This window comes from Oryx dammah, unplaced genomic scaffold, assembly GCF_014754425.2.
Source record: "Oryx dammah isolate SB20612 unplaced genomic scaffold, SCBI_Odam_1.1 HiC_scaffold_25, whole genome shotgun sequence".
Classification (NCBI taxonomy): domain Eukaryota; kingdom Metazoa; phylum Chordata; class Mammalia; order Artiodactyla; family Bovidae; genus Oryx; species Oryx dammah.
In genome coordinates this window covers 1,318,482-1,335,081 of record NW_024070209.1, presented here as the reverse complement: position 1 = coordinate 1,335,081, position 16,600 = coordinate 1,318,482, and the positions used below count along the sequence as shown (strand labels likewise).

Sequence of the window (16,600 nt, the reverse complement as noted above, 5' to 3'; positions counted from 1 at the left end):
ACTGAGCACGTGTGCACCCAGAAGATAAACAGGCAAAAGACAGGAAGAACCAGTTTACAAAGGAGGGCAGTTGATCAGCCACGTAAGTGATCAGAGAAACAACTTTGGGGCTTCTGCAATACTGATTGCTTTCATATCTCAAGTTGCCTGATGTTTAAGAGTATGTTCACCTCCCACTGTTGGTCAGAACAAAAGGAACTTCTTCCATGTTGCTCTTGGCCATGTGTAATATTACTTCTGGGACTTCATCTAAACTTATAATCCAAACTGCAGAAAACTTTTGGTCACAAACATTCTCATCAGTGCATTATTAATTATAGCAATAATATTGGAAACGAAATTTTCAACAATAGGAAAATGATTAGGTAAATCATGCTCTGGCCAATCAATGGGGAATTCTATAGTCTTTAAAATTGTACTTATAAAGGGTTTATTACAGAAATTTAAAAAGAGTTTATTACAGAAATTTGTATGATATGGTAAGTAAAAATGATATAAGACTGTATACCGAATGGGATTCCAGTTAGGTGTTTTTAGAGATGAAGAATAGGGACTTTGGGTTTTGCTGAGAGTCCCTTGGACTGCAAGGAGATCCAACCAGTCCATTCTGAAGGAGATCAACCCTGAGTGTTCTTTGGAAGGAATGATGCTAAAGCTGAAACTCCAATACTTTGGCCACCTCATGCGAAGAGTTGACTCATTGGAAAAGACTCTGATGCTGGGAGGGATTGGGGGCAGGAGGAGAAGGGGACGACAGAGGATGAGATGGCTGGAGGGCATCACTGACTAGATGGACGTGAGTCTGAGTGAACTCCGGGAGTTGGTGATGGACAGGGAGACCTGGCATGCTGTGATTCATGGGGTCACAAAGAGTCGGACACGACTGAGCAACTGAACTGAACTGAACTGAAGATATAATGGCCCCATTCCTCCCAGGGCTTTCCTCTTAACAGTTAAACACCCTGCATAGAACACAGTGAACAAGCATAGGGAGATTCTTCCTGAAAAATTTTTATTGGAGTTGATTTAAGTGTTGGGATAGTTTCAGATGTACAACAAAGTGAATCAGTTACACATATTTCTACTTTTTTCCTGGGTCGGGAAGATCCCCTGGAGAAGGAACTGGCAACCCACTCCAGTATTCTTGCCTGGAGAATCCCATGGACAGAGGAGTCTTGCAAGCTATAGTTTATGCTGTCACAAGAGTCAGACACAACTTAGTGTCTGAATCACCACCACTCTTTTTCCTGGATTCTTTTCCCATAAAGGCCATTACAGAATATTGAGTAGAGTTCTCTGCACTGTACAGTAGGTCCTTATTAGCATCTATGTTATACATAGTAATGTGTGTGTCTCAATCCCAGTCTTCTAATTTGCCCCTCTCCCTCAGTAACTGTAAGGTTATTTTTTTACATCTGTAACTCTCTCTGCTTTGTAGACAAGTTCATTTGTAGCCTACTTTTAGATTCCACATATAAGCAGTATCGTATAATGCTTGTCTTTCTGTGTCTGACGTCCATTCATGTTGCTGCAAATGGCATTATTTTGTTCTTCTTTATGGCTGAATAATATTTCATTGTATAAAGCAGGAACAAAGAAGGCAGGCTGCTCAGGGACCTAGGGACTGGGGAAGAAACTGAAGTAAGTTCTCTGGGTTTCCTTATTGCCTCCCGTAAATCCTGGACAGAATATACATGTCCTAAATCTCTAACTGGCACAAACAGAATATGCTTCAAGAAAAGCCTGTGCATCCAGTCAAAGGATACGGAAGATGGTGGCCTCACAACAGAACACCTTACAGGCAACACTCCCTCTCCGCCAGTTACACGCAACAGAAAATCCAGACCAACACATACACACACACACCAGCTTCCCCAGGGCCTGGCAGGAACTGACCTTCCCCCGAAGCTCCAGTCTGAGGAAGTCAGCGGAAGCAGGTAGCAGGTATACCGAGGCCCTTCCCCCACCTGGTGGGGCTGGTGAGGCTGGCTGTGTATGCGCAGCTGTTCAGTCCTGTCTGACTCTTTTTGACCCCATGGACTCTAACCCTCCAGGCTCCTCTATCCATGGGATTTCCCAGGCAAGAATACTGAAGTGGGTTGCCATTTCCTTCTCCAGGGGATCTTCCCAACCCAGGGATCAAACCAGAGTCTCCTGTATTGGCAGTTAGAGTCTTTAACACTGAGCTGTCTGGGAAGCTGGGCGGGGAACTAATCTTCCATCCCTAGCCTGGCGGAAGCAAAAAGAGCCCAGTTTCTCCCACTGGGGTAATGTCAGCAGGATCCCTAGGTGAGATAAGACTTCACCTGCACTTAGCAAGATCAAGACCCAGTGAGGTGATGCGAGGTGAAGCCAATCCACCAGTGCCCTTCAACCTCAGCTCCAGCGTCAGCAGAGTCCAGTGGAGAGTGAGCACTACCCCCGCCTGACATCAACTAGGCTAAACCAGGAGGTGTGAGTTAGGGTTAGTGACCACTCACATTCTCCCCATGCCTGGTGTCAGTGGACCCAGTAAGGAGCTGAAGCTACACATGTACCCAGCAAAAGGAAAACTAATTCAGAGCCTTCCCAGGTGGCTCAGTGGTAAGGAATCCACCTGCCAGCGCAGGAGACACGGATTTGACCCCTGGTCCGGGAAGATCCCACATGCCTCAGAGCAACTAAGCTGCCTGCTCCACAACTACTGAGCCCGTGCTCTAGAGTCTGGGAGCTGCAACTACTGACGCCCACAAGGCTCGGAGCCCGTGCTCTGTAACAAGAGAAGCCTCCACAGTGAGGAGCCTGGACGCTGCAATGACGAGGAGCCCCTGCTCACAGCAACTAGAGAAAGCCCACGCCGCAACGGAGACCCAGCACAACCAAATACATAAAATTAAAAAAGAAGCCTAATTAGACGGCGTGAAGGAGGACTCATGGGCTCTTTAATCCTCCTCGCCCTGCTCTCTCATCCCCATACCAAAGGGGCTCAGTGGACTCTGAGTCTCCAGCCTTCCCTGACTTCGGGGTGGAGTGGAATGGTATGAGCTGGGTTAGTTAATACTCCACTTCCTGTCTCCCTACTTTTAGTGGAAGCCAAGAGGACGTTCAGCCTCTGCCCTCACCCATCATCAGTTAGTTAGGAAGAAGTAGTGGGAATTGGGGCTCGTAGGCAGTCTGCATCCCCACCCCCCTTTCTCCGGTATGAGCGTGACCAACAGGATGCTGGAGTGTCAGCCCACCTGTCCACAACAAGCCAGTGTGAGCCAGTGTTCTGCTTGTGCCAGGGCAGTACTGGCAGCACTCACTGGGAAGCTGAGCATTCACACCCCAGACCTTGCACGGCACCTCACAATTAAACACGATCTCCTAAAGAAATATCCAAACCCCCTGGATACAGTAGAAAAACCACTCATTATAACAACAACAACAAAAAGGACAACCACAACTCGGATGGGAAAATTGACAGATGACGATACCAAAAAGAATCGGATGTTGGAATTATCTGACAAAGGTTTTAAAGTGCCCATCAAAAGAATACTTCAAAGGTAACTGCAAGTACTCTTCAAACAGATAAAAGTGTCAGAACATTTCAGCAGTGACAGAAGAAATAAAAGGAGACCCAAGTGTAACTGTAGAATTGAAAAATACAATTGAAAAAACAAATTGGTGGAATGACAGTAGAAGAGATGATCGTGGAAAAAAAAAAATCTGTAAAGTCAATAGAATTGACTCAGTCAATAGAATTACTCAGTCTGAACAAAGGGGAAAAAAACGAAAAGTCCCAGGGATCTGTTGTGCTCGGTCCAACTTCCTCATCCCTACCACTGTGAAGTGTGGACGTGAGTGCTCCTGTGTAACACAGAGCACAAGATCAGTGCACCCTACCATGTGTGAAGCAAATAGCTGGTGGGAACTTGCTGTACAGCGCAGGGAGCTCAGCCCAGGGCTCTGTGATGACCCCGAGGGGTGGGGCGGGGGCAGGGAGGCCCAAGAGGGAGGGATAGATGTATACATATGGCTGCTTCACTTCTTTGTACAGCAGAAACTAACACGTCATAAGGCAACTGTACGCCAATAAGAAAAACAACTCAGTCCTCAGCAATGACCTTCACACTGTCCCTTCTCTCAACTCATCCTGAGGTGCTGGTTTGGAAAGCTTTATGGAGGTGCTGGCTTATGACCTGGCTTGGCAGGTGTTTCTAGCCTTAGAACCCAGGACTGTCCCTCAGCTTTCCACCCAGAGGTGCTGTAGGTAGCTGTGAAGTCAAGATATTTGCTCCTTTCCCCACATCTAGCACTCTCACTTTCCTCTATCAAAAGACCCAAACATAGCCGCTTGAAATAGACAACCTATGTAGTCCTGTAATAGAAATGAAACTTAATGTTTAATAATAATAAAAAAGCTCCCCTCAAATAAATCTTTAGGTCTAGGTTTCATTGGAGAATTCTACCAAACATTTAAGGAATAATTTTACACAAACTCTTGCAGAAAATGAAAGCGAAGAGAATGCTTCCCAACTTGGTTTTATACAGCTATTATTACTCTGATACCAAAAGTAGATTACTAACTACAAAAAAAGGGGAAGCTACATATCAAAAACTTACATGATCTTAGATACAAAAATCCTCAGCAAAATTTTAGCAAATTAAATCTTGCAGTGTATAGAAAGAATTATACACTGTGAAGAAGTGGAGTTCTTCGCTGGTGTACAAGGCTGCTTCAGCATTCAAGTCAGTCAATGTAAATCATCATATCAAGTGAAAAAAATTATATGATTATATTGGTTTACACAGAAAAAGCATTTGACAAAATCCAACAATAGTTTGTGATTAAAAACTCTCATCAAGCTAGGAATAGAGGGGAATTTCTGTAACTTGTAAGCTTTCCAGGTGGCGCAGTGGGAATCTGCCTACCAGTGCAGGAAACGCAAGAGACACAGGTTCAATCCCTGGATCAGGAAGCTCCCCGGGAGAAGGAAATGGCAACCCACTCGAGTATTCTTGCCTGGAGAATCCCCATGGACAGAGGAGCCTGGAGGGCTACAGTCCATGGGGTTGCAAACAGCTGGACAAGACTTAGTGACTCAATTCAGTTCAGTTCAGTCGCTCAGTTGTGTCTGACTCTTTGCGACCCCATGAATCGCAGCACGCCAGGCCTCCCTGTCCATCACCAACTCCCAGAGTTCACTCAGACTCATGTCCATCTAGTCAGTGATGCCATCCAGCCATCTCATCCTCTGTCATCCCCTTCTCCTCCTGCCCCCAATCCCTCCCAGCATCAGAGTCTTTTCCAATGAGTCAACTCTTCGCATGAGGTGGCCAAAGTACTGGAGTTTCAGCTTTAGCATCATTCCTTCCAAAGAACACTCAGGGCTGATCTCCTTCAGAATGGACTGGTTGGATCTCCTTGCAGTCCAAGGGACTCTCAAGAGTCTTCTCCAGCACCACAGTTCAAAAGCATCAATTCTTCGGTGCTCAGCCTTCTTCACAGTCGAACTCTCACATCCATACATGACCACAGGAAAAACCATAGCCTTGACTAGATGGACCTTAGTCGTAAACAACAGCAAATCCTTCTCTGGACTGGATTATGCTTTGAATCTACATGGATGGAGGAACCTGGTAGGCTGCAGTCCATGGGGTCGCTAAGAGTCAGACACAACTGAGCAACTTCACTTTCACTTTTCACTCTCATGCATTGGAGAAGGAAATGGCAACCCACTCCATTGTTCTTGCCTGGAGAATCCCAGGGATGGGGGAGCCTGGTGGGCTGCCATCTATGGGGTCGCACAGAGTCGGACACGACTGAAGTGACTTAGCAGTAGCAGAATCAAAGTAGAGGTAGATATTTCAGAGACCAGTAGTCAATAGTTTTCATAGTATTCTTCTGTTATCGATGTGCCTTCAACCCTCTATCTGAAGGTGCGTCTTTTTAGTGATCCTGAAGGCGCTGTGGGCGCTGCCCCGTGGCTGGGGAGATGTGGACACAGCAGGCCTGTGCTTCGAAGTTAGCATGTTTTACATGTTTCCCTTTGAGTGGGATCGAAGGTCGTCTGACCCTTTCAATATTTTCCTGGGGCAGAGGTTGTGAGCCCTTGGTGAAATTTAATTACACCCTCCACCAAATCCAATTACTGTCCACACCCATGAAATCCCATTATAACTTTCTTCTGCTTCATTAGAGATTCCCTAGGACAGATCTCTTCTTAACCCACTGTGGCAGATTTCCTAAGGAACATCAGCCACAGGCTTTGCATACATTATTACTCCCAGAAAATATATGCAAAAATTCAAATGACCTATAGTCCTACTTGCTTAAAAACCAAGCACATATATGGTTTCCAGTAAGAGAGCTGATTTCTTGGGGATTTCACCATCCCCCTTCCCCGCCCCTGGAGTATTTTCCTGAGAATTTGGATATTTTGTTTTGTTTTTCTTTTTTCCAACTTTTGAAAATTTCAAACAGAAATTTCAAGAGAAAATTGAACTATTGGTATAATATCACTTGGGCATATTCTCCACCTCCAAATGTTAAGATTTTGCTTTATTTACGTGGTCTCATTCTTCTTTTCTCTATACACACATGCATGCGTGCACATGTGTTTGTGTGTGTGTGTGTATGTAACCATTTGAAAGTTGTAGACATCAGACATTTCATCCCTAAACGTCAACATTCAGTTTTTAAAATAAGGACATTTTCTTACAAAAGCACAATACTGTCATCACACCTAAGCAAATGAACAGGAATACCATAATGAAAGTGAACTAAAAGGGTTAGTTGCTCAGGCATGTCTGACTTTTTGACCCCATGGACTGTAGCCTTCCAGGTTCCTCTGTCCATGGGATTCTCCAGGCAAGAATACTGGAGTGGGTTGCCATTTCCTTCTCCAGGGGATCTTCCCGACCCTAGGGATTAAACCTGGGTTTCCTACATTGCAGGTAGATTCTTTACCTTCTGAGTCACCAGGGAAGGCCCAATACCATAATACAGGTTATCTAATTGGGATAGTCAGAAACTTAAGGAAGATGGAGCAAGGTGAACAAATAGAAGCACTGGCGCTGGGGAAAGCAAAAAGTAATTAGTATTCCAGGAGATATGTGATGACTTTGCAGCCATAAAACAAAAACATCCCGGGGACCTCCCTGGTGGTCCAGTGTAACTACAGACTTCGAATGTGTGGTGGTTGTTGTTTAGTCTCTAAGTCATGTCTGACTCTTTGCAACCCCATGGACTGTAGCCCACCAGGCCCTTCTGTCCATGGGATTCTCCAGGCAAGAATACTGGAGTAGGTATTTCCTTCTCCAGGGGATCTTCCTGACCCAGGGATTGAACCCGGGTCTCCTGCATCGCAGTAAGATTCTTTCACTCACTGAGCCACCAGGGAAGCTGGAAGGGAAGTAAAAGGGAAAGGCTAAGAGACATGGATGATCATGTCCAGGGAACTGATGACATTCCCCAAAGAGGGAGCAGACAACACAGAGAGGCAGATGAAATCAGAGAAATGAAAGAAGACAGTTTCCCAAACCTGAAGAAAGTCCCAAGTCTTTCTTCACAACAGGCAAGACCCACCAGACAAAGTCAGAGCCTGAAAACAGTCTGGAGAATTTCAGATCACCAAGTAAGGACAGAGAGGGCATCTGGACATTAGACTGAAAAGAGACATCAGATTATTTGCTAAGAAAAGAGTCAGATTGACCTCAGCCCTATTGGCTGCAGCACTGGAGGCTGGAGCAGTGCCTCCTGACTCCACTGCACCCGCACGTCTCTGGGGCTCTTGTCACAGTTGGACTCTGGTGTGGGTCCTGGGCTTTGGCATTTCCAGCAAGCTCCTGGGTGACGGTGACACTGCTGCTCTGCGGACCACCAGTGTGAGTGGCCAGGGTCTAGAATAAAATGGAACGATGCCTTTAGAACTCAGAAGAAAATTACTTTGAATGTAAAATTTTACAGCTAGCTAAATTATTCATCAAATATGAGCCAGACTTACAGATATTCAAATGTTCGGGAAGTTTAGTTTGCCATGCACTTTCTGAAAAATATTACTTGTAGATGAGGTGGAGAAAAGCGTAAAACAAGTGAATAATTAGAAAGATATCTGTGGATAGCCAATGGAAATTTGCTGTATAACTCAAGGAGTTCAAACAGGGGCCCTGTAACAACTTGGAGGGCTGGGATGGGGAGGGAGGTGGGAGGGAGGTTCAGGAGGGAGGGGACGTATGTGTGCCTATGGCTGAGTCATGTTGATGTTTGGTAGAAACCAATACAACACTTTAAAGCAATTGTCCTTCAATTAAAAATAAATAAATTTAAAAAAAGAAAGACATCTATGTTTTCTGGAGCTAATCCAAGAGGAGTTTGTGTAAAGAAATACCTGCATAGTTGTGGCCAACACAGTTAGTCCAAATTAGGACAAGAAGTCAGAGGGCTCAAAAGAATGACCTTGAGAAGGAAATGATTTCTATTCAACAAGTAGAATAATTAAGAAGCAGGAAAATGCTTAGTCATGATGGAAAAGCCATATGGTTCTTCTTGAAACAAGTGGGAAAATAGTTGATCCAGACTCTAGGAAAAACAAAACTGCTTGAGAAAAGCATGTTCCAAATAGGAAGCAAGAGAACTGTTTGACCTTGGCATTTGGAAGCTTCTTCTCTAGCAGAATGAAAACTGCTTAAGAATGGCTATTTCTGAAGTGACGTTCTAGAGGTAAGGGGTTGGGTAAGAGACTTTCACTTTTTATTTAAGACCATTTAATATGGCCTAAACTTTTTAAATTGGAGGAGACTTGCCTTACAATGTTGTGTTAGTTTCTGTTGTACAACAAAGTGAATCAGCCGTAGGTATACATGCATGCCCTCCCTCTTAAGCCTCCCACCCACCCCATCCCACCTCTCCAGGTCTTCACAGAGCACTGAGCTGAGCGCCCCGTGCTATCTATTATATACATGGTAGTGTATATTGGCATATGTCCATCCTCCTCTGCCAGTTCATCGCCCCTCTCCTTCCTGCCCTGTGCCCACCTGCCCATTCTCTGTCTGCGTCTGTATTCCTGCTTAGCAAATAGGTTCCTCAGTACCATCTTTCTAGATTCCAGATATAATATATGACATTTGTTTTTCTTTTTTGACTTATTTTACTCTGTATGACAGACTCTGTACTCATCCACATCACTACAAATGACCCAGTTCTGTTGCTTTTTATGCCTGAGCGATTTTCCACTGCATAGGTACCACATCTTTATCTGTTCTTCTGTCGATGGACAGGTAGGTTGCTTCCATGTCCTAGCTATTGTAAATAGTGCGCAATGATCTTTGGGGTACATGTGTCTTTTTGAATTATGATTTTATCAGGATATATGCCCAATAATGGGGTTACTGGATCATGTGGTAGTTTTATTCCTAGTTAAAAAAATTTTTTTAATTAAAAATTGAGTATATTTAAAACCATTAAAATAAATTGGCCCTCCCTTGTAGAAACACATTTATTGCATTCTTACTCATTGGTGTGAATCCGTTTTTACTATATAAAACAAAGGAACTATGATTAAAATATAGAAAAAAAGAAATAGTCCTTCCCTTAAATATAAAAAATGAGAGAGGGAAGAGAAGAAATGAAGAGTAACAAAGAAAGGCCTCACTGAGAGAACAAATGCTGCATGTGAGGGCACACGCACACACACACGCACACACACGCGCACTCACACGCACACACACGCGCACGCACGCACACACGCACGCGTGCACGCACATGCGCGCACGCACACACGCACACACGTGCACACGCACACACGTTTGCACGCGCGCACACACACACACACACCCCTTACTGTTCTCCCCACCCCCATCACTGGGGTGAATTCCAGATTCTTCTCCAAGACAGCCTGGACCTCAGGTGCTACGGGGCGCTGGGACAGGTACGATGTTGGGCGAGGACTCGACCTCAGGTGTAGAACCCTGACTCCCTCTGCTCCTAAAGGAAGCACACAGTTCCTTTAGAAAACCTGAAAGAACATTGCCTCTGGGGCCCCAGCCTTCTGGCTATCAGTGAGTCCTAGCAATCAGCAGGTGGAGGTGTTGAGATGCTAGAAGGAGCGAGGTGCAGGTACTCCTGAAACCAGAGATGAGGGCTGGGGCGACCCTATCACAGGGCCTCGGAGCATCAGTTCTAAAAGATCTGAGATCTGGCTGCACAAGGAGAGGTCTGAGGAACAGCTGGTATGGGGGTGACCGGGCTGTGGATGACAGCCAGTCATCCTGAAAGACCAGCTGCCCTCACCTTCTGAGGGCCTCTTGGAGAGAAAGAACGAGGGCGTGGGCTGAGGGCCTGCCCGACCCAGCAAAGTCAGAGACAGACAGTTCAACAGATCTTCCGGAGGTTTACAGGTGGGATCTACAGATGAGCTGTACAGAATCACCTCGGATGATGGCAGAAGCAAAGAGAAAGGGACATGTGTGAATGGGCCAGAGGCAGGTAGAGGCCGACCTAGTGGAGGCTGAAGACCACCATGGGGGGAGTAGACGTAGGGTGGGGACCGAGTCTCGGCCTAGAGGAGGGAAATGGCCTTGGAAACGCGGGAGGTGGACGCGTGAAGATTGGGGGTAGAATTTGGCACAGAGCATTTACAAAATGTGGTCACCCATTCTGGGGAACTTGAAGGGACTTTGGGATAGTACCCTTTTAGAAAAGCAAGGTAGTTTCAAACAGACGTTCTACTTTTCTCTTCCAAATCCACTGACGCATAAAAAATCTGGTGCTAATTCTTTCAAAGCCAGATGTTCCAGCACCTGACTGTTGAAGGGTCTCTCAAGAACTCTGTGTGTGAGGTTTGGGAGAAAGAGAGCCTTCTGAATCTGAGCCTCATTACCTGTACTTCTGATCTCGCCAGAGTGGCTTCTTCATTTTCTGTACAGAAATCATTCTTGCTCTCTTTCTCTCTTTGTCCCTTTTATTTCCTCCTCCCTCCCTCCTTCTCCCTCTCTCCCTGTCTCTTTCCTTCTTTCCTTCTTTCTTTCTCTCCTTCTAGCCAGAGAATCATTACAGATTCTCCTCAAAGAAATCTTACCTTGATGGGATGCCCCGCATTTGAAAGAGGCAAACAGTTACTATACTCAGTGGGAGATAATGCCCAGTTGGCCTTTTCTTCAGCCTCACTCCCCAGGGGACACCTGAATTGCCCTTAGCTAGCTCAGGTTGCCAGATATGGATGGAAGAAAAACTGAGGACACGCAGTCCCATTTGTGTCTGCCCATCCTTCTGGGGCCTGGAGGGCCAGATCCAGCTTCACGGGATGAAACCTGTGGTCAGAAGAGCCTGTACTTAGACTGAAAGGATGACCCTGTGGTTACCGAGGGGAAACATGGGGGAAAGAGACAGTTGGGGAGTTTAGGATGGACATGTACACACTGCTATATTTAAAATGAATAACCAACAAGGACCCACTGTATAGCACAGGGAACTCTGCTCAGTATTATGTGGCAGCCTGGGTGGGAGTCAGGTATGGAGGAGAAGGGACACACGTGTATGTATGGCTGAGTCCCTTCGCTGTTCACCTGAAACTATCACAGCATGGGCAATTGGCTATACCCTAATACGAAATGAAATGTTTAGAAAAGAAGAACCTATGCTGGCTTGCTGCTCTGCTCTCACTGTCTTGAGATCCTTAATCATTTTTGAACAAGGTGCTCTGCACTTCTGTTTGGCCCTGGGTCCTATGGCCAGTCCTGCCAAGGGCATGGTCTGGGACCCCAGTGCCACAGGTTCGGCCACTTGGAAGGAAGCCGTTGTCCTACTCGGTATAAGCCTGAGTGCCGCCCGCTGCCTGGCTTGTCCTGCTGTGGAGGGGATGACGCGGGCTGACTTTTCCTTAGAGACTGTGCTTTCTATCCTAATCGACTCTAAGTGTTTCTGCTTTGGCAGCAGACACAACTTGTTAGGCTTTTTAATCCAAGATTCTCTGTAGCTGGCATAAATCAGTGAAATACTCAGCGTGTAGACATGCTAATCGCTTCGTAGATGCCTTGAAAAGCCATTCGACCTAAAAAATTATTTGTAATTGTGCTATATAATCAGTGTTCCCTGATGCATAGAATGTTCATTATAAATGCATGTTTGTGATATCATTATTCTGCATAACTACTCAGACTCAGGGTTTCCAAATGTCGGCTGTAGATTCACTTGATTCCTTCTGCAGGTGGGGTCTTTTACAGAAGGCAAGAGTATAGCTGTTTTGGCTGTTCAGTTCTCCGGAGTTCTCCTAAGGAAGGGACTCTGAGCAGGTGCAGCGGGACTCGGGCCCTGGGAATTAATCAAGTAGATAAAGGAAAATAAAGAGTCTTCATCTTTTGAGCCAGAGAACTGAGTCCAAAGCCACAGAAACCATCATCTGGAAAGAAATAACATCACAAGTTGTCTTAAGAAAATCTGGTGTAAGTTTTCAAAACACCAGACCTAGAGGATATGACTATTTGTATTGAGAGGAAATTTATTTTATTTTATAAAATGGGTTTCTTTTACTACCAGGTTCATTTTTAAATAATGAACTCTCTGCTACAACTCAAACATTCAGTGTACACAAATTTTACAGAGTCTCCTAGTTTTGATCATCGCTATTGCTATGTGAGGGCTTCCCAGGAGGCTCAGTGGTAAAAAATCTACTTGCCAGTGCAGGAGACACTGGAGATGTGGGTTCAGTCCTTGGGTAAGGAGGATCCCCTAAAGGAGTAAATGGCAACCCACTCCAGTATTCTTGCCTGGAGAATCCCGTGGACAGAGGAGCCTGGCAAGCTGCAGTCCATGTAGTCACAAAGAGCATGCACACACATTGCTGTGTAAGGTATCATTTTGGGGGTAATCTGGGTGTGGCTCGACAAAACCTCTCTGTTTCATTTTAATTTTTCAACTTTTGTGTATATAATTATTTTAAAGTAGAAAATTAAAAATTATATATGTGTGTGTGGGGGGGGTGTTATGTGCTCAGTCCTGTCTGACTATTTGCGACCCCCATGGACTGTAGCCCACCAGCGTCCTCTGTCCATGGAATTTTCCAGGTGAGAATACTGATGTGAAAAAAGAAAAATTTTTAAAAAAGAAAAAAGAGTACTGGAGTGGGTTGCCAGTTCCTACCCCAGGGGATCTTCCCGACCTAGGGATTGAACCTGTGTCTTCTGCACTCATATATGTATATGTATATATATATATATGTGTGTGTGTGTGTGTGTGTGTGTATGTTTGTATTATATATTTTATATAATGGTATATAATTTATTTATATTTTTCATTTTATTGCTTATTATATAATGTATATATAGTATATGGTATATTATAACATATTCAGGAACACATATATCAAGTTAAAAAATCACGTCTTCATTGCATGCTCAGTTGAGAGACTGATGGATCTGTCTTTGCCTCTCCAGGTCATTTATCAGATAAAGTATTGAATGTAGAGACTGTCCTGACCAAACCCCATGGTAGCTGATAGCTCTAACCCTTTAATCTAAACTTCACCAAAGTACATCAGCAGCAGAAAAGAGACTCATTTTAAAAAATCAGCTTTTCTTGTCTCATGACCTAGAAAAAAAGGAACAATTCCAAAAACAAGGAGCAAAAAGGAAAAATAAAAGAGTGAAGGTCTAAACAGAGGAATTTTGTGATACTAGCCAGGGCCCAGTGTGTCTATCTTTTAAGTTTAACACCTAAACTGGATTATTATGTTCAAGAAATTTTAAAAAAATGAATAGTTTTTTGGCTACACTGTGCATCATACAGGATCTTCATTCCCCAGGCAGGGATAAAACCCTCGCCCCTAGCAGCAGAAGCATGGAGTCTTAAGTGCTGGACCACTGGGGAAGCCCCGATGTTCTTCTAATTTTAAATCTAGCTAAAATGCGTTTGTTTTCCCAAATTAATTTGCTTAAATCAGAAAGGTAAGAGCCTATTCATTGGAAAAGACCCTGATATTGGGGAAGATTGAGGGCAGGAGGAGGAGGTTGGATGACATCATCGACTCAGTGGAGATAAATTTGAGCAATCTCTGGGAGAGAGTGAAGGACAGGCAAGCCTGGTGTGCTGCAGTCCATGGGGTTGCAGAGAGTCAGACACGACCGGGCAACCGAACAACAACAAAACTGGACGTAGTGACAGAAGCTAAAGGAGATTGTTAAGGAACTGAATGGATCAGAGGAGATGCTGAACACAGAAAGGGGATTTATTTACTCATTCACTTATTCAAGAAAGATTCCTCAACTCCCATAGCCATTTGATGGAGCCAACGTGAACAACCTCTGACCTTGTGGCGCTTACCTTCCAGAGGCAGAAGGATGAGAAACCAGCAGCAAGTTGTAACGCTTCATGTCCTTGGGTAGCAATAAACTCAGTGTGGAAAAATAAAGGCAGTGAAGGTCTGGAGTGGAGGCGTGGGAATCAGAGAGAGCAATGTTTAACATTGGGAGTGTTGTTTGTTGTCCACCAAGAGGGTGATGGAGTTAGAGCCATTGTAAATTTAATAGGTGAGCAAAAACAAACGATGTCTTAATCCCAGTGATGTCAGCGAAACTGACCTTGAGTGCCATATCATTTTGATTTTTATTCTAGTCAGAGTTAGTTGATCCCCGCCACCCACCCCCCCACCCCCACCATTTTCCCTGTTGCTAGCAGTGTTTGATTTTCACACTTACTTTGTATAGCATGCATGCATGCTAACTTGCTTCAGTCGTGTCCAACTCTTCTTGACCCTGTGGACCATAGTGTGCCAGGCTGCCATGTCTATGGGATTCTACAGGGAAGAATACTGGAGTGGGTTGCCATGCCCTCCTCACAGAATCTTCCCAACCCAGGGATCAAACCCACGTCTCTTATGTCTCCTGCATTGGCAGGGGGTTCTTTGCCACTAGCACCGCCTGGGAAGCCCAACTTTGTACAGCAGGAACTACAAAAATGTTTATGTCCTTTGACCCCTAATACAGTGACCCTGATGCCCTCTTTTTCGTAGTCAGTATTTTGTGACACCCCCTTTTCTATCCTGAAATGAAGTCATGGGTAATATCTATCTAGAGATATGATTTCAAGAATTCAAGACAATACTTCAAAGAAACAAAAGGAATGTGTAATAAGCATGACTATATAGTAAGACACTGGCTTCCTTGGTAACTCAGCTGGTAAAGAATCTGCCTACAATGCAGGAGACCCTGGTTCGGTTCCTGGGTTGGGAAGATCTGCTGGAGAAGGGATAGGCTACCCACTCCAGTATTCTTGGGCTTCGCTGCTGGCTCCATTGGTAAAGAATCCACCTGCAAAGCAGGAGATCTGGGTTCAATCCCTGGGTTGGGAAGATCCCCTGGAGAAGGGAATGGCTACCCACTCCAGTATTCTAGCCTGGAGAATTCCATGGACTCTACAATACATGGGGTTGCAAAGAGTCAGACACGACTGAGCGACTTTCAAATGTATATATAGTAAGACATGGGCTCCCCAGGTGACTCAGTGGGTAAAGAATCCATCTTCAATTCAGGGGAGTCGGCTTCACCTGGAGAAGGCAATGGCAACCCACTCCAGTATTCTTTCCTGAAAATTCCCATGGACAGAGGAGCCTGGTGGGTTACAGTCCATGAGGTCGCAAAGAGTCTGATACCACTGAGCACAAATTTTGCTGGAAGCCACTGGACCATATCTGGCTGCAGCAGTTAAGAACACCCTGGTGTTTGTTACATTTTTCACAAGTGGCTGACAAATGGTTTATCCTGTGTGCAGGTTGTGGTTCGGGAACTGCTGGCTCAGTACACTAAGCAGTGTGAAGAAAGACCGGTCTCCAGCTTGCTCCGAAACTGGGCGGAATCAGGGAGTGACAGGCTGAGAACCAGGTATGTGATCACTCAGGCTGCTACCATCCTTGACCTGGAGTCTTATTCTTGAGCCTGAGTATACAGAGCCTTGTACAGTTCACACTTGTTTAAATGTAGAATATTGATATAAAATAGATAATCAACAAGGATCTAGTGAATAGCACAGGGAACTCTGCTCAATATTCTGTAATAACCTATATGGGAAAAGAACCTGAAAAAGGACAGATATATCTAAACACTTTGCTGTACACCTGAAACCAAAACAACATTGTCCATCAACTATGCGCATGCTTGCTCAGTCGTGTCCGACTCCGTGACCACATGGAATGTAGCCCACCAGGCTCCTCTGTCCATGGAATTTCCCAGTCCAGAATACCAGAGTGGGTTGCCATTCCTGCTCCAGGGGATATTCCCAACCCATGGATTGAACCCATACCTTCTGTGTTTAAAAAAATACTGATATGTGGAAACATATATATGAATATGTGATTTCAATACTCATGCACCCACAATCCACCTTACGGACAGAAGCCTGCTAATTCTGCTCCTTCTACATGTGTTCCTTCTTTTTAGCATGTCCACTGTTGCAAGGACTTTACAGGTTTTTGTTATTTCCATTTCACAGATGAGGAAACAGACACAGAGGTTAAGCATTTTGCCCAAGATTACATGCCAGTGGGTGACAAATCTAGATTTGAATCCAGACAGTTGGGCTGCAGGATCCATGCTTTGGGTTGTTCTCACGGGTCTTTCGTGTTATCTATAAGCTTGATAAATAAGGTGT

General features: G+C 44.9%; 1 protein-coding gene across 1 annotated transcript in view; it reads left to right on the top strand.

Annotated features, from left to right (window-relative positions):
* ACOXL (acyl-CoA oxidase like) overlaps window positions 1-16,600 on the top strand; it is a 253,991-nt gene that overhangs the window by 189,321 nt on the left and 48,070 nt on the right. Inside the window, exon 13 of the mRNA XM_040224793.1 lies at window positions 15,725-15,834. Within this exon, the coding sequence (XP_040080727.1) occupies window positions 15,725-15,834 (110 nt within the window). The remainder of the gene's footprint in view (window positions 1-15,724; window positions 15,835-16,600) is intronic.